The sequence below is a fragment of the Notechis scutatus genome, chromosome 12, assembly GCF_049901735.1.
Source record: "Notechis scutatus isolate UNSWTSFEM ecotype Mainland chromosome 12, rNotScu1.2, whole genome shotgun sequence".
NCBI lineage: Eukaryota > Metazoa > Chordata > Lepidosauria > Squamata > Elapidae > Notechis > Notechis scutatus.
The window spans coordinates 13373279-13395633 of NC_142020.1; the positions used below are offsets into that span (position 1 = coordinate 13373279).

General features: G+C 44.2%; 2 protein-coding genes across 5 annotated transcripts; one reads left to right on the top strand and one right to left on the bottom strand.

Annotated features, from left to right (window-relative positions):
• Positions 1-798: 798 nt before the first annotated feature.
• On the bottom strand, positions 799-7177 carry AIMP2 (aminoacyl tRNA synthetase complex interacting multifunctional protein 2). 4 transcript variants are annotated; one of them, XM_026687364.2, is made up of 4 exons: positions 7115-7177; positions 3533-3739; positions 2050-2281; positions 799-1321 (listed from the first exon to the last, which is right to left on the bottom strand). In XM_026687364.2, the coding sequence occupies exons 1-4, from the start codon at positions 7157-7159 to the stop codon at positions 936-938; spliced, it is 870 nt and encodes a 289-aa protein (XP_026543149.1). In that variant the 5' UTR covers positions 7160-7177; the 3' UTR covers positions 799-935. The 4 variants fall into 4 exon arrangements, with proteins under 4 accessions (XP_026543149.1, XP_026543148.1, XP_026543147.1 ...); XM_026687363.2 differs by having other exon boundaries at positions 2050-2284; XM_026687362.2 differs by having other exon boundaries at positions 6971-7177.
• A 1452-nt stretch (positions 7178-8629) lies between these two features.
• On the top strand, positions 8630-22348 carry PMS2 (PMS1 homolog 2, mismatch repair system component). Its single transcript, XM_026687368.2, has 15 exons — positions 8630-8897; positions 9900-10033; positions 10171-10257; positions 10923-11025; positions 12490-12673; positions 13092-13259; positions 13437-13534; positions 14580-14679; positions 15878-15962; positions 16157-16309; positions 17750-18599; positions 19674-19841; positions 20983-21083; positions 21435-21604; positions 21751-22348. The coding sequence occupies exons 1-15, from the start codon at positions 8881-8883 to the stop codon at positions 21892-21894; spliced, it is 2562 nt and encodes an 853-aa protein (XP_026543153.2). The 5' UTR covers positions 8630-8880; the 3' UTR covers positions 21895-22348.
• The last annotated feature ends 7 nt before the right edge of the window (positions 22349-22355 follow it).

Below are 22355 nucleotides of genomic sequence, written 5' to 3' on the forward strand. Positions count from 1 at the left end.
CTGTGCAGGAACACAAGGCTGCGCCGCCCACATGGCCCATGGGAACACAAGGCTTGCATTGCAAACAACACGAGGTAGTGAGGGGAGGAGGGAAAGGGGGGAACTTGCCCCACTTGCCTCATCTGGCCACTGGGCTGCTTCCTTCTGCTGCTTCCTTCTGCTTTTGGCTGCATGCAAGGAAAGCAGCAAAAGTCTTTCTTTCTCTCCCCCAAACTCCCCCAGAAATGAATCTTGGGGACCCTGCAAGGCCTCCTGCTCCAAGAGGCTGTGCCGGCACGACAAGTCTCACAAAGACTCATTTCTGGCAGAGTTTGGGGGAGAGAAAAACTTCTGCTGCTTTCCTTGCACGAAGCCAAAAGTCTCTCTCTCTCAACCCGAGGACAGAGCTGGATCCTGTGATCCCAAATAAAGAATGATTGATCGGTAGGAAAACGGGGTAGGGAATTTTCCCGCAGACTTTTTTGGGGGGATTTTCCCAGGGTCTCTGGTCTGCAGGATTTAAAATTATGAGTTTGGTGGTCCCTGGGGTCCAAAAGGTTGGTGACCCCTGCTTTAGTGTTTCCGACATTAACAGTAATGCTGTAGTTACAGCAGGTAGCCAGATCAGACAATCTTGGTTAATCCCAAAGAAGCTAATCAGGATTGGGCTTGTTAACTCTTGGATGGGAGCAATTAGGAAAGCTAGGAGAAAACCGTCTCAGAAGGAAAAACCTTCTGGTTACCAAGACCAGGTGGGTGTGACTGGGAAGTGTGTGTGGGGGGGCAGTTTTCTTGCTGAAAAAGCACCATTTTACAAAGGACAATTCTGATGGAACTTTATTGGCATAACACCTTTGGTTATTTTTCAAATCTGATTTATCCAAACATCACCCCAGATTTCATAACCAGAGAGGTCGAAAAAGTGGAATCTGCTTGCCTGTCCATAGGAGAGAAAGCTACTTCAGCAGCTTGAGAGCAGCATTGAAAGGCGCCAGATTCTCACAAGACCGGAGCCATTTCTGCACGTTGGCTGGGACGGCCTCCGTGCCCCCTGCCTGCTGAAGGGCGCACCAGGTCACGACATCGGCTACCGTCAATTCGTTGCCCACCAGCCAGGAAGTCTTGCCGAGGGTCGCATTCATGCCCCGCAGAACGGCTGCCTTTTCTTTATTGCTTCCTCCTTGGAGTTGGAAGAGGGCGGTGTCCACCCAGCTGTCTATCAACGTGGCGGCGATTGTGTTGTGCTTTGCGCCGAGCAAGGAGAATAAGAACCTAGCAATGTTCCCTTCGCCTTCAATGGGGCACATGGTTTGAATGCTGAACTTCATCTGGGGTTTTGGCACTGGAAGGATAATCCCAATGTAGGATTAGACACCGAGGACGCTTGGAGAGCTGGTGGATACAGGTAGCCCTTGACTTACAGCCACGATGGAGCTCAGCGTTTCTGTGGCTGAGCAAGACAGCAGGACAGTGACTTTGGCCCCATTTTGTGGCCTGCCTTGCCACAGTTGTTGAGTGAGTCACTGCAGTTCTTAAATTAGTAACACTGTTTGTTAAGTGAATCTGGCTTCCCTGTTGACTTCTCAGAAGGTCATAAAAGGTGATCACATGACCCCATGTGGAGACTACAGCCAGTGTCCAAATTTTGATCATGTGACCATGGGGGGGTGCTGCAATGGTTGTAAGTGTGAAACGGTCATAAGTCACTTTTTTCAGAGCCCTTGTAACTTTGAAGCGTCACTAAACAAATGGTTGTAAGTCAAGGACTTCCTGTATTCACCATTCCTTCTCTCATGTTTTATGATATCTCACGTAGTTAGAGGAGATTTTCCTGGCTGCCAGTCTTAGAAGATATTGCCCGGCAAGTAACAAATACCCCCAAGCAAGCAACAAATCTACCTTCAAGTACCTCCCCCGCTTTTCCATCTTACATCAAATTTATTTAAAATATACAGCCACACAATTCCAAGCAGGGCCCATCCAATCAAGACCCATTCTCTTATTAAGAAATGAAATAAAGATGAAGGCTTAACTCTGTAAGCATCTATTAATAAGTGCACATGGACTTACCATCTTTCCAAATTAAAGTAACGCCCAACTGGTATTCGTGACGCGATTGTTTCTTTGCCTGCTCACCAAAGCATTTGAGCAGCTTTTCTGGCACGTTTTTCACAGATGAGTGTGTGTGAACAGTTGAAAGTATCTTGTACTTCTCACACAGCATACTGTGGAGTATTAATAATGAGAGTGGAGGGAAAGTGGGGTTCGCGTTGATCACGATGTCCTTCAGAGCACCATAATCCTGCTTTAAAACAAACTTGATTTCATTGAGCTGTTAGGAGATTTTCACTTTATTCTAAAAGCTTTTCCACATATAGTTTTAACATCCTGCAGGGTTTTTGTTTTTTTTAGTACTGTTATCTTTCCATAAATTAACTGCACTGCAGTTCTACACTGCCTATTCATTGTCCATAATGCTTAAACTAGCTGTGGAGTAGAAATGGGATAAGTGACATGAGTAGCTCTCATAGGTGACAAAAGATGAACCAGATATTATATATGTCAGTTGAGAGCTTAAAAATGCTAGGCCTCTAAGAACATTACAAGAAAAAACATGGATTTCTGTCCTAAACAGATGGTGAACTGGATCTGGATTTAGTTATAGAAATTAATTGTACATTATGACCACATTTGAACACATCCTATAAACACACACAGTAGTTAGAATATGAAATAATGCTAAGCAATATTTTCCAAAATATTCCAAATCATACATTTGTTTATCAGTACCCATTAGTCACTGGCAATTACTATTGATAGAAACTGAATAATTAGGCGACAATATTCTGCAGAGGTTGGAACTGTGCAGAAAATCTGTTCCAACTTAAGATATTCCAAGCCATCAGAAACAGATGAGACTCAAATGACACTCCCAAATAAAGGAGAAGGAGCTAGTTATTTTTACTTGGCTAGCTATTAATATACAAAGTGGCATTTATCACTAACAGTTTCATTTAAATAGCTTTTTGCTCCTGCTAGCTGACGTAACTGTTTGCAAACAATTAAAAGCAAACAAGTTCCTCTCATTTTTAAACAATTAAGTATATCTTCTATTTCCTTAAAAGCCCTGAAATTTAAACCTGGCATCAGTGTTGGCTTGGGACAAAATTACAGTATATTGCTATTTGGCTGATACTTTTGCAATATAACTTTGGAGAATCACTATCGCCCCAAAGGTGCAACTGGACTTAGTTTTTATTTATTTGAAGATGTTTTGCTTCTCATCCAAGAAACTTCTTCCATTCTTCAGTCAGAACTGGAAGAAGCTTCTTGGATGAGAAGTGAAATGTCTTCAAGGAAAAATAAAATCCAGTTAGTTTTTGAAAAAGCACCTTTGGGACAACCATGACCTGGATGACTGAGAATTTCCATAGATATCACTAAATGTACGTTTGGCCAGATTGCAACTTATTTGTTGCAACAAAAAAAACCACACCAACTTTTGCTAAACCATTCACTAGGCAGAATGCAAACAGTTCAGAATCCGACTTGCCTTCCCAAGCAGACTATCGAGTTCTGCAGAGCTGACAGTTAGAGAAACAGGGTCATCTGTTTGAATTATGTTAGTGGCATCGAAGTCCGCATCTGGTGTCTGGATCATTTTTGAGAGCCCATCCACAGCAGCTTTCAATTCATACAAACGTTTCAAGATCTCTTCCTGGCGGAATTCAAGCGCTTGGAGTGATGGGTCAACTTCATCCTGAATGAAAATTAAGTTAGCATTCACTCCGTTTTGCATTGTGTCAGAACAAAACCAGGTATTCTGGCTATCCCTTTTTATATGCCATTTATATATATTTATATATTTATTTATATAAATATATATATAAAAACCTATATGTTTCTAGACTGCCCATCTCCCTCAAGGAGGGGCTGTTGGCACTGATAAGTCAATGGGTTTCAATAAAGGAGAATATTTGTAGCTCAGGGTTGACATGAGGGGTCCTTGGTGCTCTCTGAGCTTGTTTATTTTTTGCACATCATCATCAGTGCTAGAAAGAGTAAAATTTGCAGGGAGGAGGAGGAAGGGAGTAGGAGGAAGAGGAAGGGGGAGCAGAACTGTGGGGTCCTTGGTGCTCTCTGAGCTTGGTAGTTTTCTTGCAGACTTTCACTCCCCAAATTAGGTAATATAATTACCATCATAACATCAGTAGTACTGATGATGTTACCTAGTTTGGGTAATGAAACGTCTGCAAGAAAACTACCAAGCTCGGAGAGCACCAAGGACCCCACAATCCTCCTCCTCTTCCCTGAAAACTCCACTCTTTTTAGCACTGATGTTACCTAGTTTGGGTAATGAAACGTCTGCAAGAAAACTACCAAGCTCAGAGAGCACCAAGGACCCCACAATCCTCCTCCTCTTCCCTGAAAACTCCACTCTTTTTAGCACTGATGTTACCTAGTCTGGGTAATGAAACGTCTGCAAGAAAACTACCAAGCTCAGAGAGCACCAAGGACCCCACAATCCTCCTCCTCTCCCTGAAAACTCCACTCTTTTTAGCACTTATGTTACCTAGTTTGGGTAATGAACAGCCTGCAAGAAAACTACCAAGCTCAGAGAGCACCAAGGACCCCACAATCCTCCTCCTCTTCCCTGAAAACTCCACTCTTTTTAGCACTGATGTTACCTAGTCTGGGTAATGAAACGTCTGCAAGAAAACTACCAAGCTCAGAGAGCACCAAGGACCCCACAATCCTCCTCCTCTTCCCTGAAAACTCCACTCTTTTTAGCACTGATGTTACCTAGTTTGGGTAATGAACAGCCTGCAAGAAAACTACCAAGCTCAGAGAGCACCAAGGACCCCACAATCCTCCTCCTCTTCCCTGAAAACTCCACTCTTTTTAGCACTGATGTTACCTAGTTTGGGTAATGAAACGTCTGCAAGAAAACTACCAAGCTCAGAGAGCACCAAGGACCCCACAATCCTCCTCCTCTTCCCTGAAAACTCCACTCTTTTTAGCACTGATTGTTACCTAGTTTGGGTAATGAAACGTCTGCAAGAAAACTACCAAGCTCAGAGAGCACCAAGGACCCCACAATCCTCCTCCTCTTCCCTGAAAACTCCACTCTTTTTAGCACTGATGTTACCTAGTTTGGGTAATGAAATGTCTGCAAGAAAACTACCAAGCTCAGAGAGCACCAAGGACCCCACAATCCTCCTCCTCTTCCCTGAAAACTCCACTCTTTAGCACTGATGTTACCTAGTTTGGGTAATGAAACGTCTGCAAGAAAACTACCAAGCTCAGAGAGCACCAAGGACCCCACAATCCTCCTCCTCTTCCCTGAAAACTCCACTCTTTTTAGCACTGATGTTACCTAGTTTGGGTAATGAAACGTCTGCAAGAAAACTACCAAGCTCAGAGAGCACCAAGGACCCCACAATCCTCCTCCTCTTCCCTGAAAACTCCACTCTTTTTAGCACTGATGTTACCTAGTTTGGGTAATGAAACGTCTGCAAGAAAACTACCAAGCTCGGAGAGCACCAAGGACCCCACAATCCTCCTCCTCTTCCCTGAAAACTCCACTCTTTTTAGCACTGATGTTACCTAGTTTGGGTAATGAAACGTCTGCAAGAAAACTACCAAGCTCGAGAGCACCAAGGACCCCACAATCCTCCTCCTCTTCCCTGAAAACTCCACTTTTTAGCACTGATGTTACCTAGTTTGGGTAATGAAATGTCTGCAAGAAAACTACCAAGCTCAGAGAGCACCAAGGACCCCACAATCCTCCTCCTCTTCCCTGAAAACTCCACTCTTTTTAGCACTGATGTTACCTAGTTTGGGTAATGAAATGTCTGCAAGAAAACTACCAAGCTCAGAGCACCAAGGACCCCACAGTCCTCCTCCTCTTCCTCCTCTTCCCTGAAAACTCCACTCTTTTTAGCACTGATGTTACCTAGTTTGGGTAATGAACAGCCTGCAAGCAAACAAGCAAGGTCAAGAGAGCACCAAGGACCCCTTCAGTGGGTTTATATCAGAGCTTATTCCAAATTCTAATTCTCTCTGTACCATTTGATGTTTATTTGCAAGCTACACAGAGTCACTTTGCGTTAATGCTGTAAATAAATGTCAATACACCTGATATGATCAACCAATACACACAAAGCAGTCATTGCAAATAGGTTCCCTGAAGGAAAAGAAAGTGAAAGAATCCAGTGATCGGATCCAGGCACTCAAGGGGTGGGGGGTGGGGAGTTCCCCCTTCTCCTACCCCAGCCTGTGCGGGGCCCCAAAGGGTCTCTGAGGAAGGCCGCCTCTCCAAACCGTTCGAACTACAACTCCCACCATCCTGGGCTGGGGCTGATGGGATTCGGAGCCAGGCACCTTCGGGAGCGTCAGAAGAATTTTTTTTAAAGCAGACTTTGAAAGAAGTGGCCGGGATGGGAAGGATGGGGATTGTAGTCTGAAAAGGGAGTGGCTTGGATCGAGATGGAAAACGGGGGATGGGGAGGATGGGGATTGTAATCCGGGGGAGTGGCTTGAGGCGAGATGGAAAAGGGGGGCTGGGGAGGATGGGGATTGTAGTCTGAAAGAGTGGCTTGGGGAAGGGCGAAAAGCACGGGATGGGGATTGTAGTCCAAATAGGGAGTGGTTTGGGACGGGGCAGAAACCAGGGGCTGGGGAGGATGGGGATTGTAGTCTGAAGGAAGAATGGTTTGAGGCAGGGAGAAAACCGGGGAGTGAAGAGAATGGGGACTGTAGTCCGAATAGGGTCATGGAAGAAAACGGGGGGATCGGGGAGGATGGGGATTGTAATCCAAGAGGGGAGTGGCTTGGGGCGGGGCAGAAAACGGGGGCCGGGGAGGATGGGAACGTTAGTCCGAAGGCGGAAACCTTTCCAGGGCGGTCTTGGGGGCCAGGGAGCCGCGGCCTGCCCGTCAACCTCTCCCCCCAGTCCAAGTGAGGCGCCGCAGGGCCGAGCGGCTCCTACCTGCTGAGGCGGCGGCGGCGAGGAGGCAAGGCCGGAGTCCCCGACGGCCTCGGGCGGCCGGTGGGCGCAGCGCACGCGGTACATGCAGGTGGGGAGGTGCTCGGCCAGAACCGCCGGGCCGGAGCCGTCCTGAAAGGGCCTCACCTTGTACATCGGCATCGCGGCCGCCTCACCGCCGCTTCTCCTCATGCCACGGCTCACTGACGCGCCGGCGCACCCTCTCGCCGCCCATTGGAGGAGCCCTTGCCTGACGCCCCGCCCGTCGCGCCTCCCATTGGCGGCTTGCCACGGCCGCCAAGACTATTGGCCGAAAGAGGCGGGGCTCCCCCGTCAGCCGCGTGCGGTCTTTTTGCTGCCATCTGATGCAAGCTCCAAAGGGAGGGGGAGGTATAGAAGGCGGGTGAAGCGGCTCTTGACCTTAGACTTCGGGTTAAAAAGCGAAGCTATCGCCTCATGAGGGGAAGGGGGGGGCTTCTATCCAGATACGTTTCTTGGGGGTCAGGAGAGGAAGGCTCAGCGGACGCCTCTAAAGCTCCTGTTATAGAATTTTTTAAAATTTTATTTTATTTATTGGATTTGTCAATCACTTACGAGATGATATAAGTATAAACATGAATAATAATAATAATAATAATAATAATAATAATAATAATAATAATAATAATAATAATAATAATATGATGATGATAATGATGATGAGTAATAATAAGAGTAAGGTACAAATAATTGGGGACAATAGGACAGGGACGGTAGGCGCGATTGTGCACTTGTGCACACCCCTTACACGAACTCTTAGGAACGGGGTGAGGTCAATAGTGGAAAGTTTGAGGTTAAAGGAGTGGGGTGGTTTGAGGATGTAACAACAGAGTCAGGTAGTGCATTCCAGCCATTGACCACTCTGTTGCTGAAGTTGTACTTTCTGCAATCGAGTTTGGAGCGGTTTACTTTGAGTTTGTATCTGTTGTGTGCTCTTGTATTGTTGTGGTTGAAGCTGAAGTGGTCATTGACTGGTAGGACATTGTAGCAGATCATTTTGTGTACTACACTTAAGTCCAACCATAGGTGGCGTAGTTCAAGGTTGTCCAAGCCCAAAATTTCAACCCTGGTGGTGTAGGGTATTGTGTTGCAAGAAGAGGAGTGTAGTAATCTTCTTGTGAAATACTTCTGGACTCGCTCAATTGTATTAATGTCCGATATACAGTGCAGATTCCAGACTGATGAGAACTGTATTCGAGTATTGGTCTAGCAAAGGTTTTGTATGCCCTAGGTAGCAATTCTATATTTCCAGAGGAGAAGCTTCGTAAGATTTGATTTACAACTCTTAATGCCTTTTGGGCAATGCTGTTACAGTGAGCTCTGGCACTTAAGTCATATGCCATGAAACAGGTGAATTCAGAAAACCAGGTCAGCGTTTCTTGTGAACACAGCTCCAGAAAATAAACAAAGAACCGAAGGAAAAGTTTCTTGAGAAACACTGCTTTGTATGTTTCAGGATCTGGGGATGAGAATATTGGGTTCCATGGTATACCCGAAGCGTTGGTTGTTCACACCGACTCCCTTCCCCTATATACTAAGCTTCGCTAAGATTTCGCTCCACCTTCCTTCTCCTCCCCGATTGGTGCGTGGATGGACCAATGAGAAAGCTTCTCCCCGGTGATTGGAGGAAAAGAATTCTACCCAGAAGACATCGCGAGCCTGGGAAACTGGAGGGATGCGCGGAAGGAAGCGAGCCTGTCTCGCCCGGGAAGAAGCGCGGCGACCCAACTGCGGGCTCGAAGGGAGATCGATTGACGGGGGAAATGGGCGGGGAAAAAACCGCCCCGCCCCTTTAGGCCTTTTTGCATGCCATTTGCATACTTCGTTTGAAAAGTGAGCAGGCAGCAAAGGGTTAAATTGCATCAGGAAAGAGAATGGAAGCTCCTCCAGTGTAAGTGCATTTATTGCATTGCTTTATTTTAGATTATTTGATGTTATTTTAATTGGAATGGAATTTCAGTGGATGTGTATTTATTGCATTGTTTTATTTTAATTATGTTATTTTAATTGGAATGGAATTTCGGTGTAAATGTGTTTATTGCCTTATTTTACTTTAGCCTTATTTGATGTTATTTTAATTGGAATGGAATGTTGGTGCAAGTGTATTTACTGCATTGCTTGATTTTAATTATGTTATTTTAATTGGAATGGAATTTCAGTGCAAGTGTATTTATTACATTGCATTGCTTGATTTTATTATTATTTTACTTGGAATGGAATGTCAGTATAAGTGTATACATCGCATTGCATTGCATTACATTACTTTATTATTATTTTTATTCTATTTATAGCCCACCTTTATTAATTTCATAAATTGCTCAAGGCGGCGGACATACCTAGTATTCCTTCCTCCTCCTGTTTTTCCCACAACAACAACCCTTTGAGGTGGGTTGGGCTGAAATGGAGCCAAAGTCACCCAACGGGCAGGACTCTGGCAGGACATCAAACTCACCACCTCCTGGTTTCTTGCCTGACGTTTTAACTGCTGGACCAAATTGATTGAAAGTATAAAGTCTGACTTCTTGTAAATAGGAATCACTCTTTTAAAATTATTTTTAGTATTAAATTTATATGCTGCTTGACTCCTGGCAACTTGGGTGGTTTACACATAGTTACACACACATACACAGAACAAGCACTTTGGACAAATGTCTGCAAAGGTTTTTTTCCTGCAGCATAGCTCGGAGGAAAGTGAATTATGCAATTTGGTTTTAAGACACAACATTTTGCTCATCCACCAAAGCTGCCTTTCAGAGCTGTTTAAAACCTGTTTCAGAACGAGGGTATAACCTTACAGTTTGAAAGCAGAAGTGAAACGAAACCACCGACTTACAGTCCTGTGAACTGCGATATTTTCTGAGTGTAAAGCTTTGTTATTTTCCTTTTTTTAAAGAGTGGAAAAAACTATCAAGCCAATCGATTGCAGATCAGTTCATCAGATCTGCTCAGGCCAAGTGGTGCTGAATCTATGTACTGCTGTAAAAGAGCTGGTGGAAAACAGCCTCGATGCTGGCGCTACTAACGTCGGTCAGTTACTTGTTGTTTTAAAGTTTAGAGTAACTCAAGACTGTTTCAGTCATGCTATTACTCTCTAGTGGTGTTTGGAGGGAAGAAGACAGGAAATTGTAGAGATTTAATCTTCATGATTTTTGTTTCATTTATAGAAGTGAAGCTTAAAGATTATGGAGCGGGTCTTATTGAAGTCTCTGATAATGGTTGTGGTGTAGAAGAGGATAACTTTGCAGGCTTGAGTATGCTGTATCTCTATGTCTAAATCTAAATCTCTTAATTTGTAATATTATTTACAGTTAATACATTAGTTCTTCCACAAAGAACTACTTTTGTCCCATCTTTTAAAAAAAGGCAGCTGTTTTTGTATGGTAAGATATTTGAATCTCTTGGACTGCTACCTTTTTTTTTTTATAATGCAAAGTTTGGAAACCTGGGTACCCCAAACCACAAAGCCTTACGCATTCCTAAAACTAAATATAAAGTGTTTCAAAATGTGCTAGGATTAGCACCATCTTACAACATTTCCGCACGGTTTTACAATGCTGTGAGAGTGTGAGGAGGGAGCGAACACACGGTTCCCTATCTTTTGCAGCATTTCCACACCACCCACTCAGATGACCCTGGTAGGGTCCAAAATCATCAGTACAATAAGGATCATTTAGTGACCTTTTCCTCCTCCGAAACATGTAGGAAAATTAAAAGAGTCATAACTTGTTCCTTGCTAGGGGCCACAGCCTGGTTAAAATATATATATAATTTTCAGTGCTGTCTGAATTGAACCCGTAAATAAGTGGGAGGCAATGAACCCTTGGCATCAACCTAACCCGTAATGTGGGAGCCAGCTTAGAGAATCCCTGTCTCCTGGCCCATCCCTTTTCTCACCTCTGCCAAATATCTCTTCCAGCGCTGAAACATTATACTTCCAAGATCCAAGACTTCTCTGACCTCATCAACGTGGAAACGTTTGGTTTTCGAGGTGAAGCTCTGAGCTCTCTGTGCGCATTAAGGTAAGAAGTGTGTTCAGGTGGGAAGCATGCTAGTTAAAACAGTTGATGAATCTCAGGAAAGAAGACCAAGGAGAAACCATGGCACAGAATCTGGTTCGCTGCCCAGTTGCTGGGTGGGCGTGGCCTACTGGAACTTCCTGTTTCTGGCTTCCAGTGGGCCTCCAGAGCCCGGGGGAGGCCGTTTTTCACCCTCCCAATGGTCCGGAAACCTTCCCCCGGGCCTCTGGGTGGGTGAAAACAGTCTCCTCCGGACTCTGGAAGCTGTCAGGAAACCAGAAACAGGCCCGTTTCCAGACTTCCAGAAGGCTTATTTCCCCCCCTCCCAGAGCCTCCGCGTAGACCCTACACTTACCTGCATCCAAAATGGGCCACATGGAGACTCCGGGGAGGGGAGGGGTGGGCAAACCAGATTTAACTTTAACATCTGGTTCGCCCGAACCGGTCCAAACCGGTAGAATCCCACCCCTGGTAATACCTTCACTTTGTTCTTTGACTAGCAGAAAGTACACCCATAGTACTATGCGAGTAATGTCCCAAAGGTGTTTTTTTTCAAGAGGCAACTAGACTTTGTTCAAGAAAGTCCAGTTACCTCTTGAAGAAGCACCTTTGGGACAACCATGACCTGGATGACTGACTGAGAACCTCCATGGACATATATACCAGTAATGATTATACAGGTAGTCTTAAACTTACAGCCATTCATTCAGCAGCCATTTGAAGTTATAACGGTGCTTAAACCAACGGTGGTTATGACCGATCCTCGGAGTTCCAGCAGCCCCAGGACCTTTGTGGCAGCGATGTGAGTCTTTCCCTGCCTCTGAGTTTCCTTATTAACCATGATAACAGATAATCAGAGTTGGAAGGGACCTTGTAGGTCATCTAGTCCAACCCCCCGCCCAAGCAGGAGACCCTACACCATTTCAGACAAATGGCAGTCCAATCTCTTCTTGAAAGCCTCCAGGGATGAGGCTCCCACAACTTCCAAAGGCAACTTCTGTTCCATGGGTCGATTGTTCTCACTGTCAGAAAGCTTCTCCTTATTTCCAGGTTAAATCTCTCCTTGTTCAGTTTCCATCCATTATTCCTTGTCTGGCCTACAGGTGCTTTAGAAAATAGCTTGACCCCTTCCTCCCTGTGGCAGCCCCTCAAATATTGGAAGATTGCTATCCTGTCTCCCCTGGTCCTTCTCTTTACTAGACTAGCCAAGCCCAGTTCCTGCAACCGTTCGTTGTATGTTTTAGCCTCCAGTCCCCTAATCATCCTGGTTGCTCTTCTCTGTACTTTTTCTAGAGTCTCAACATCTTTTTTATAATGTGAACAAAACTGGATGCAGTACTCTAGGTGTGGTCCTACTAAGGCTTTATAGAGTGGTATTAGTACTTCCCTTGATCTTGATTGTATCCCTCTGTTAATACAACTTAGGATTGCATTAGCTGAAATGAAATTGCATTCCTTTGCACACAGCAATGTTTCCATTGTCACTTGTCACAAGTCTTCCAATATTGGGACCCGGCTGGAGTTTGATCACAGCGGGAAGATCACTCGGAAAGTCCCATTCTCCCGGCCACAGGGGACCACCGTCAGTGTCCAGCAGCTGTTTCATACTTTGCCGGTTCGACACAAAGAATTTCAGCGTAACATAAAGAAGGTAAGAACCAGTCAGCTGGTTATTAACACAGGCAGGAAGAAGAATAGAATAGAATAGAATAGAATAGAATAGAATAGAATAGAATAGAATAGAATAGAATAGAATAGAATAGAATAGAATAGAATAGAATAGAATAGAATAGAATAGAATAGAACTTTATTATGGTCTTAGACCAGCAATAGACATCACTATTTGCAATATATATAAAAAAGTACTGACACATTATAATACATGAATGGTGGATAAAAACATCCCTGTTAAGAAAATACATGTTCTCAAACAGCTAGGGGCATTCCCTATCAAATATAGGCTGGTTTTTGATCATAATAAAGATCTGATCAAATCACCTTTTTTTCCCCTCTCTCTGACACACCCAAAGGAGTGTGACTTTTCTCTCTCTCTTTTCCACGCCTAAAAGGAGTTTGCCAAAATGGTCCAGATACTGCAAGCATATTGTATCATTTGCACTGGGGTTCGCATTAACTGCACCAACCAAGTTGGCCAAGGAAAGAAACAGGCTGTGGTGTCCACCAGCGGAAGTTCTACTTTAAAAGAAAACATTGGTGCCATATTTGGACACAAACAGGTAAAGAGCAGGGCTGATGGGATTAGCTAATTTGGGTGATGAAACATCTGCAAGAAAACAAGCTCAGAAGAGCCCCTCATCATGTGGTTAGTTTGATTCTGGCATGGTGCAGGATGGTTTGCAAATTAAGAGGGCCTGTGGATTCAGTTTCAATATAGGTTGTTATTTTCTTCCTAGGTGCAAACCCTGATTCCCTTCGTACAGCTGCTGCCCAGCGAAGAAGTCTGCGAAGAATACGGCTTGAATGTTTCTGCTCTACCCACTAAGCTTTATACGTAAGTATAAAATTGGAAATATATATATTTTTGTATTCTTTCTTGTTGTTCGTTTGGGCTTAAAAACCAGAGATCCAGGGCTACCGGACACAACATATATACAACATAGGTAAAGGTTCCCCTCGCACGTCCGTGCTAGTCATTCCCGGCTCTAGGGGGCGGTGCTCATCTCCGTTACAAAACCTAAGGGCCAGCGCTGTCCGAAGACGTCTCTGTGGTCATGTGGCCGGCATGACTAAATGCGGAAGGCGCACGGAACACTGTTCCCTTCTTCCCAGCAAAGTGGTCCCTATTTTTCTACTTGCATTTTTTATGTGCGTTCGAACTGCCAGCTTGGCAGAAGCTGGGACAAGAAATGGGAGCTCACTCCATCACGCGGCGCTAGGGATTCAAACCGCCGAACTGCCGACCTTTCTGATCAACAAGCTCAGCATCTTATCCCCTGAGCCACCGCGTCCCTAGCATATACAACATATGAAAAGGACCATACAAGTAGTCCTCATCTTATGATCAGTTGCTTAGCAACGGTTTGAAATTATGAGAGACCCCTCCCAAAGGTACTTATGACGTAGTTCTAATGGTTATGCCTCCACCCCAGTGTCACGGACTGCAACTGGCCTGCATTTATGGCCATTTCCAGCGTTCTGGACCACCATTTATGGCGTTTTTGTTGAAAAACTTGTTTATTTCTGGTTTCCAGCAAAAAAAGGCCTATAGCAAACAATGGGTTTGCTTAATGACCATTGATTCACTTAAAGACTATACCGATTTGCTTAACACCCCACTGCAAAAAAAAAAAAAGAGGTTGTCAAATCAGGTCGGTCACATGATGATCTCCTTTACGACCGACACGACTTGCAGCCATAACCGGACGACTCCGTTACGGTCGTAAGTCAAGGACTGCTTCTATACGATGGTCTTGAGCTAGTGCAGGGGAGAATTTCTCCAAGTTGGTTTAGATTCCCTTCTAAAATACGTCAAATGACTTCTTTCGGTCTACTTCGTTTTTATGGGATTCTCTTAATGACACGTTCCTTTTAAACAGCATCACAGGATTTGTTTCGCAGTGCAATCATGGTGATGGGAGGAGCGCAACGGATAGGCAGTACTTTTTTATTAACCAGCGGCCGTGCGACCCCGGAAAGGTATGTTTTTCTCCTGCAAGGGGTAAATTCTCAATTTATAAAAAAAAAAAGCTCTTGCTTCACAATCAGGAGGCTGTGAGTTCGATCCTAGGTAGAAGCAGATATTCTCTCTCTCTCTCTCTGGGAACATTGAGAATATATCAGCTGAACAAAACTCCTCATTGGCAACAGGGAAGGGCATCCGGCCACTAAAACACTTTGCTAGCTCCGTTCAGTTGCCCAGACTCCACCCCACGAGGGATTATGGCAGTGATGGCTAACCTTTGCACACGTGTGCCTGCATCCATAATGCAATGCATGCACGACCCCTCCCCCGTGTTCCCCCGCCCCCCTGCTCATGCACATGCAACCCCCCCGTGTTCCCCCTGCACATGCACACTCATCTCCCGCACGCGCCCCCTGCACATGTGTGGTAGATACCCGAAAATCAGCTGGCTGGCAGGAAGTGTGCGCGCATATGTAGTGGAACTGAGCTGGGGCAACGGCCTGCGTGCCGGCAGAGATGGCTCTGCGCACCACTTCTGGCACACACGTGCCATAGGTTCGCCATCACGAGACTATGGGATCTTTAAATGAAGATGATTCAAGAGCCTCTCTTGATTCTACTTTACTTTATTTTATTGTCATTGCACCTCGTACAACGAAATCAAACACCATCTTCAATGCACATCATGACCATGAAAATAAACACAAACACACATCCTTCCACACATTGAATTGAAAACCCCCAATATTGCATTAATATTGCACTATACAGCAGAATTCAAAAGAGCTCCTGCCCTGGGATAGAAGCTGTTTTTCGGCCTATTTGTCCTTGTTTCTATTATTATCCTCTACCGTCTGCCAGATGGTAATAGTTAAAAAAAAAGGTGCCAAGGATGAGATGGATCTTTGAGGATGTTTTGAACTTTCTTAAGGCAGCGGGAGCTATAAAGCTCTTCCAAAGAGGGGAGAGGGCAACCAATGATCCTCTGGGCAATGATGTTAACCCTCTGGAGTGACTACAGATAAGTCTTCAATTTTCAATCGCAGTTGAGTTGAACATTTCTGTTTAAGCGAATTTTTGCCCCATTTTACAACCTCACTTGCCAGAGTTAAGTGAATCAGTGCAGACAGTTGTGGGGGGGCTTTATATCTTTTTAAATCTCAACCAAATTCAACTAACGTGTGTTATTTTTCCTTTCTGTTTTCTGAACAGGTTTCCAAAGTTGTAAATGAGGTCTATCATATGTATAACAGGCACCAATATCCATTCATTGTTCTTAACGTCTGTGCAGAATCTGGTGAGTTTTATAAATTGTCATCGTTCGCTGCTATATATTAGGGTAAATTAGGGTAATTTAGCCTGCTTAATTATTATCATAACATTCCGATGAGGAGTACCTAGTTATCATAATGAGCCTGAACGGTGGAGCCCATCCGTAGGTGCGAAGAAAGAGAAAGATAACCAAAGAATGGTGAATGTTTTTGATTTCAGGATGCGTGGACATCAACGTGACTCCGGATAAAAGGCAGATCTTGCTCCAGGAAGAAAAGCTTTTATTAGCAATTCTAAAAACATCACTGATGGCGATGTTTGGCAGTGACGTTAATAAATTGGTGGTGAATCAAAAGCTGACCTATGTTGAAGGTAGGAAGTCGAGTTGCCATTTAAGCAAAACCTATTTATTTATTTGCATTTTTATCTGCATTATTTTGGACAGTCAGGTAACAATAGCTCAGATTTTCCTCTTATTAGCTAGCTGGAAGTTTATAAGCCATTTGCACCAAGACAAATTCCTTGTGTTGTCCAATCATACTTGGCCAATAAAGAATTCTATTCTATTTTATTCCTTGTGGAAGAAGGCAGGGCAGAATTTTATGATATATATATATTTATGATGCTTTTATATCTTTTTTCTCTTGCTATACGGAGAGTCCTCAACTTACAATCATTAGTTTAGTGACAGTGTCAGGGTTCCGTTGGATGCCTTAATTTATTCATGAGCCTCAAGCCAAGTTTCAAAAGAAATCCCATTATTTATAAGTGGAGTCAGCTCTGCCCCACGTGATTTACTGCCCACTTATGACCCTGTTTGCCCCCTCCTCCCAGGGTGTGTCATAAATCACATTCTCCAACGGAGCACTTTCCCTGGCTGTAGAAAACACACCTCTCCGGCTTGCCCTAGTAACCTGGGATACAATCTGGAGAAAGGTATGGGTGGAATGTGCTTCTGGTCGTGGCAACTTAACTGCTCTATCAGATCTGCCCCCACCTGCCTATGGCAACTCGAGAGCAGGCCAGGAATACTTTACGAGTTGACAGGCGGTTCAAACTTACAACAGCACCAAAGAATGTATGACCGTTTGTCACACTTATGACCATTGCAGCATCCCCAGGGTCCCATGATCAAAATTCACTGTCAAGAGTTCCAAGTAATAGACCTATAGCAAAAAAAAAACCCTCCGAGGCAGGTAGATTCCTCAAAGAATAGTTTTATTGGATATATCATATTGACACAGGCTGGTGAAAACCGAGTCTGAAGTTTCACCTAATTAAAAGTAAACGTTTTTCCCCTTCTCCAAACTATCAGTCACATGGTCCAATCAAAGTGTCATCTGGTTGCCTGGTAATATTGCTCCTCCTCTCTCCAACCACCTGCAGAAATGTCCTAGGTTCCCAGGAGAAAGTATTTTGTTTCAGCTACCAGCTATCTTTATTCTTCCCTCTGTCTCCCTCAGCTCCAGTGTGGCAACACTGAAGCCTAAAAAATGGCTTCGGTCAGGTCAGCTTCTGAGTTGACATTCACACACTGACTCGTACTTATGACGGTGGCAGGGTCCCAAGGTCACGTGAGCCTCTTTTGCGACCATCTGACCAGCAAAGTCAATGGGGAAGCCAGATTCACTTAAATTAACGACTGCAGTGATTCACTTAGCAACTGTGGCAAGAAAGGTCTTAAAATAGGGGGGGGGGGAATCACTCAGCAACCATCTCACTTAGCAACAGAAATTGTGGGCTCAATTGAGGGCGTAAGTCGAGGACAATCTGTACTTAGCAAATCACAACGGTTCTCTCTTTTTTTGGCAGGGAACTTGGAAAGCTTCCTCCGAAACGAGAAAGAAGTGTCTCCTTTGGAATCGTCTAACAGTCCTTTGCCTCCAAATCGGGGTGAGAAATCAGAAATAATTGCTCGTCTGAAGGAATCATTTTCTCGAGGGAAAACCTCTGCTTTTCAGGAGACCGAAAAGGCCCAACCGAAACACAGGCCCGCCAACCAAGGAATGTTCCAGATGTTCGCCGCTTTCTCCGCCTCTCCCCGAAAGAAAATTCTTCCCAGCGAGGAATCTGAAGACGGAAGCAAGGTGGATTCGAGGGATTCCATGTTTGCAGGCAGGAAGTTGGAGAAATCGAATGAAGATACGGACTCTGGTTTGGGGAGCGTCTCCACCGAGTCTGATGGGGGTTTGAGCACCCCAGAAACGGGCGTCCATTTTAGAGCCGAAAGCGCTGTGGGTTCTTCCAATCGAGAGCCCCGTTGTTTGGGCGCAGAAATCCAGAGCAGCGAATGTGGATCTAGCGGCCTTTCCTGCCCCTCCGAACCAAACCGGAGTGAAGAAGATGGCTTCTCTCAACGAGCCACTTCACCCCCTAAAGCAAAACGTTTTAAGATCCTTCAGTCTCTTTCACCAAAAGCCAATTTATCAGCAGCAACCCCTGAGCAGGATTCTGGCGCGCAGCCCTTGTACGACATCCCAGTCAAAATGGAAAAGAGGACGGTGCCTTTAGCCTTCTCTTGGAGCACCTTGACGGACCGGATCCAGAGGCAAATTAAGCACCAGGAGACGGAAGGAGAAATGTTGAAATTCAGACAATTCAAGGCAAAGATTAGCCCGGAAGAAAACAAAATGGCGGAGGATGAATTAAGAAAGGAAATAAGGTATGGCGACTCGCTTCTCTTCGCCGGAGAAGAGAGGCGTTCCCAGAAATGCTGTTGGCCGATGTGACCTTCGTACCTTTGTTTATTCTTTTATTTGTCTTACATTTAGAAAGATTCTTTCACACAGGTGGTCTTCGACTTACGACCACAATGGAGCCCAAAACTTCTGGTGCTAAACGAGATTAATTGTTAAGGCAGTTTTGCTCCACTGTACATCCTTTCTTGCCACTGTTGTTAAGTGAATCCCTGCAGTTATTGAGTCACATGGTTGTTAAGTGAATCCAGCTTCCCCATTGACTTGGCATGTCAGAAGGTCACAAAAGGGGGATCACATGACCCCCCTGGGACACTGCAACTGTCGTAAATATGAACCAGTTGCCAAGCGTCCGAATTTGTGTGAAAAACGGTCATAAGTCACTTTTTTCAACTGCCATTGTAACTTTGATGGTCACTATAACAAATATTTGTAAGTGGAGAACTACTTGTCAGATTTATAGGATGTCCCTAATTAGGGATGTGGTGGCTCAGCGGCCAAGATGCTGAGCTTGTCGATCAGAAAGGGCGGCAGTTCAGCGGTTCGAATCCCCAGCGCCACGTAACGGAGTGAGCTCCCGTTCCTCGTCCCAGCTTCTGCCAACCTAGCAGTTCGAAAGCACGTTAAAAAATGCAAGTAGAAAAATAGGGACCCCTTTGGTGGGAAGGGAACAGCGTTCCTCCGTGTGCCTTTGGCATTGAATCATGCTAGCCACATGACCACGGAGACGTCTTCGGACAGCGCTGGCTCTTCGGCTTTGTCATGGAGATGAGCCGGAAATGACTAGCACGTAGGTGTGAGGGGAACCTTTACTCTGAGTGACTCTGTAGTGACTCTACAGTCCTTGACATACGATCACAATTGGGATTTGAACTTCCTTGCCAAAGCCATGCGGTCTTTCAGCGAGTCGCACCTAATTTTGCAACATTTTTTGGGGGGTGTCACTGGTGTTAAGTGAATTGGAATTGGTGGGGGAGAGGTTTAAAGAACAGGCAGGTCTGACCATCTATGTCTTTATGGGTTTCTCCCTCTGCGTGCAGGAAAGAGATGTTTGCTAAAATGGATATCGTTGGCCAGTTTAATCTGGGGTTTATCATCGCCAAGCTGAAATCGGACCTCTTCATCATCGATCAGCACGCTACCGACGAAAAATACAACTTTGAGATGCTGCAAGAACACACGGTCCTGCAGGGGCAGAAGCTGATCCAGTGAGCGTCTTCTCTACACTTTGGGGTGGGGGAGGGGGTGTTCCTGACCTGAGCCATAATTGGTTCATCCAAGATGCCAAGCCATGAACAAGCAAATCTCATCTGGCTTCTGTATTGTGTTCGTCTGTGAGTCAGACTTTTACAGTTGTTTCAGTTTTTTTCAAAGTTTTTTACACACACACACACATATACTTTGTTCGGGTATTTTCCCACGTCATTATAGTTGTGCTTTTAAAGTTGTAGCAACATTTCGGCAGAATCTCATCTGCCATCATCAGGCTTCTGTATTGTGTTCGTCTGATACAAAAGCCTGATGATACAGAAGCCTGATGATGGCAGGTGAGATTCTGCCGAAACGTTGCTACAACTTTAAAAGCACAACTATAATGATGTGGGAAAATACCCGAACAAAGCTGAATACCATATATATATATATGTATGTATGTATGTATGTATGTATGTATGTATGTATGTATGTGTTACCTATCTATCTATCTATGATCTATCTATGATCTATCCATCTATCTGTGTCTGTCTGTCTGTCTGTCTGTCTGTCTATCTATCTATCTATCTATCTATCTATCTATCTATCTATCTATCTAATCAGTGGTGGGATTCAAATTTTTTTACTACCGGTTCTGTGGGCGTGGCTTGGTGGGCATGGCAGGGGAAGGACACTATAAAATCTCCAATCAGGTGGTATTTGCCGGTTCTCCGAACTACTCATAATTTCTGCTACCGGTTCTCCAGAACTGGTCAAAACCTGCTGACCACCTTTGATCTATATCTATCTATCTATCTATCTATCTATCTATCTATCTATCTATCTATCTACCCACCCATCCATCTATATCTACCTATCCATCTATGTCTGTCTGTCTGTCTGTCTGTCTGTCTGTCTATCTTTCGCCATTCACCCACCCAGTTATCTATCTACACACACACTAACTATCCACACATACTCTGTCTACACATCTATTTTTGTTTGTCTGTTTGTCTGTCTGTCTGTCTATCTACCCACCTACATACATATGTACATACATACATACATACCACACACAATAGATACACACAGTTCCAGAAGGGCTGCCTTCAGATTTAATAGTTGCTGCTTCCCTTTTTCTTTGTCCCGCTTTTTCAGGCCTCAAAATCTTAATTTAACTGCTGTGAGTGAAAGTATCTTGATGGATAATCTGGAGATTTTCCAAAAAAATGGATTTGATTTTGTGGTTGATGAAAACGGTGAGTTCTACCCTACTATCTTTCCTAGCTTTGGTAGAGGAAGTGGGGAGAGAGTGACTGACTGTCTCTGCTTTGGGACTATGAAACATCTTTCAAATAATTAAAATGGAAAAATTAGCATGCCAAACAATTCCATTTTAAAACTGTCTGAAAGAGTGCTCTTCTAACCATCTTTGAAATTGGAGTTCAATTGGATATTCTTTTCATGCAAGGGAAAAAAAATACACTCAGTTTAAAACTTAACCTGCAAGATTTAGCTCCTTATTGGCAATTATTACACAAGTAGTTGGGTTAAACATTATCTCCGTGTAAAGAGACTGTGACCATTATGTTATTTTGAAAACCTTTCAGCTCCTGTAACTCAGAGAGTGAAGCTCATATCTTTACCAACCAGCAAAAACTGGACTTTTGGTCCTCAGGACGTAGAAGAATTGATCTTTATGTTAAGCGATTCTCCGGGAATCATGTGCAGGCCCTCCAGAGTAAGGCAAATGTTCGCCTCTCGAGCGTGTCGAAAATCCGTAAGTATAACAGTTGCTGTGTAAACTGAAGCTTGGATGGATGGATGGATGGAGCGTTGCTACCTGAATGGGTTATTTCAAAGAACAAGGAAGCAGCTAAGCCAAAAGGAATTGATACTGAACTCTAGACTTTGCTCCTGTTACAGGTGATGATTGGAACCGCCCTCACCGCCGGTGAAATGAAGAAACTGATTTCTCACATGGGTGAAATTGAGCATCCTTGGAATTGTCCGCACGGAAGGCCCACCATACGGCATTTAGTCAACCTGGACCTCATTACACAAGAGTGACAGGCTGCTAGCACTTACTTTATTGTGGAACGCAACCGCAGTCTCATTTTAGAATCATAAGCTGTCACAAAGCTCTCGATTTTGCTGGACCAGAAGCTTAAATAATGGTTTCATGTTGCAAAAGAAGAACATGTGGTTTTTTCTTTTCTTTTTCTCTCTTTCTCTCAAATGGTTCATATAGACACAATAACTTTCCATCTCCTGCCCTCTGAAAAAAGACTTTTCACATTTTTGTTTAAAAAAAGCAGCCAGAAAATAGAGATTTTTACCCGTCCACCCCCCCAAATGGACTTGTTTTACGGCTACCTTTGTGGAAATATTGGCTTTCTGTCCATTTTATCGATTTCCTCTAGACAGGAAGAATTAAGTGCACATAACTGACTTTTTAGAGGATTTCCTGTTTTAGAGCAGACCTGTTTTATAAATAAAGATTTTTTTAAAAAAATACACAAAACTTCTTT

Coding starts and splice junctions, on each gene's coding strand:
- AIMP2 (XM_026687361.2), bottom strand. CDS start 7,159: ATGAGGAGAAGCGGCGGTGAGGCGGCCGCGATGCCGATGTACAAGGTG. Junction 3,740..6,970: donor CGCCGCCGCCGCCTCAGCAG/GTAGGAGCCGCT, acceptor ATTTTCATTCAG/GATGAAGTTGACCCATCACT. Junction 1,322..2,049: donor TACTTTAATTTGGAAAGATG/GTAAGTCCATGT, acceptor TTATCCTTCCAG/TGCCAAAACCCCAGATGAAG.
- PMS2 (XM_026687368.2), top strand. Junction 14,680..15,877: donor GGCCGTGCGACCCCGGAAAG/GTATGTTTTTCT, acceptor TTTTCTGAACAG/GTTTCCAAAGTTGTAAATGA. Junction 21,605..21,750: donor CTCGAGCGTGTCGAAAATCC/GTAAGTATAACA, acceptor CTCCTGTTACAG/GTGATGATTGGAACCGCCCT.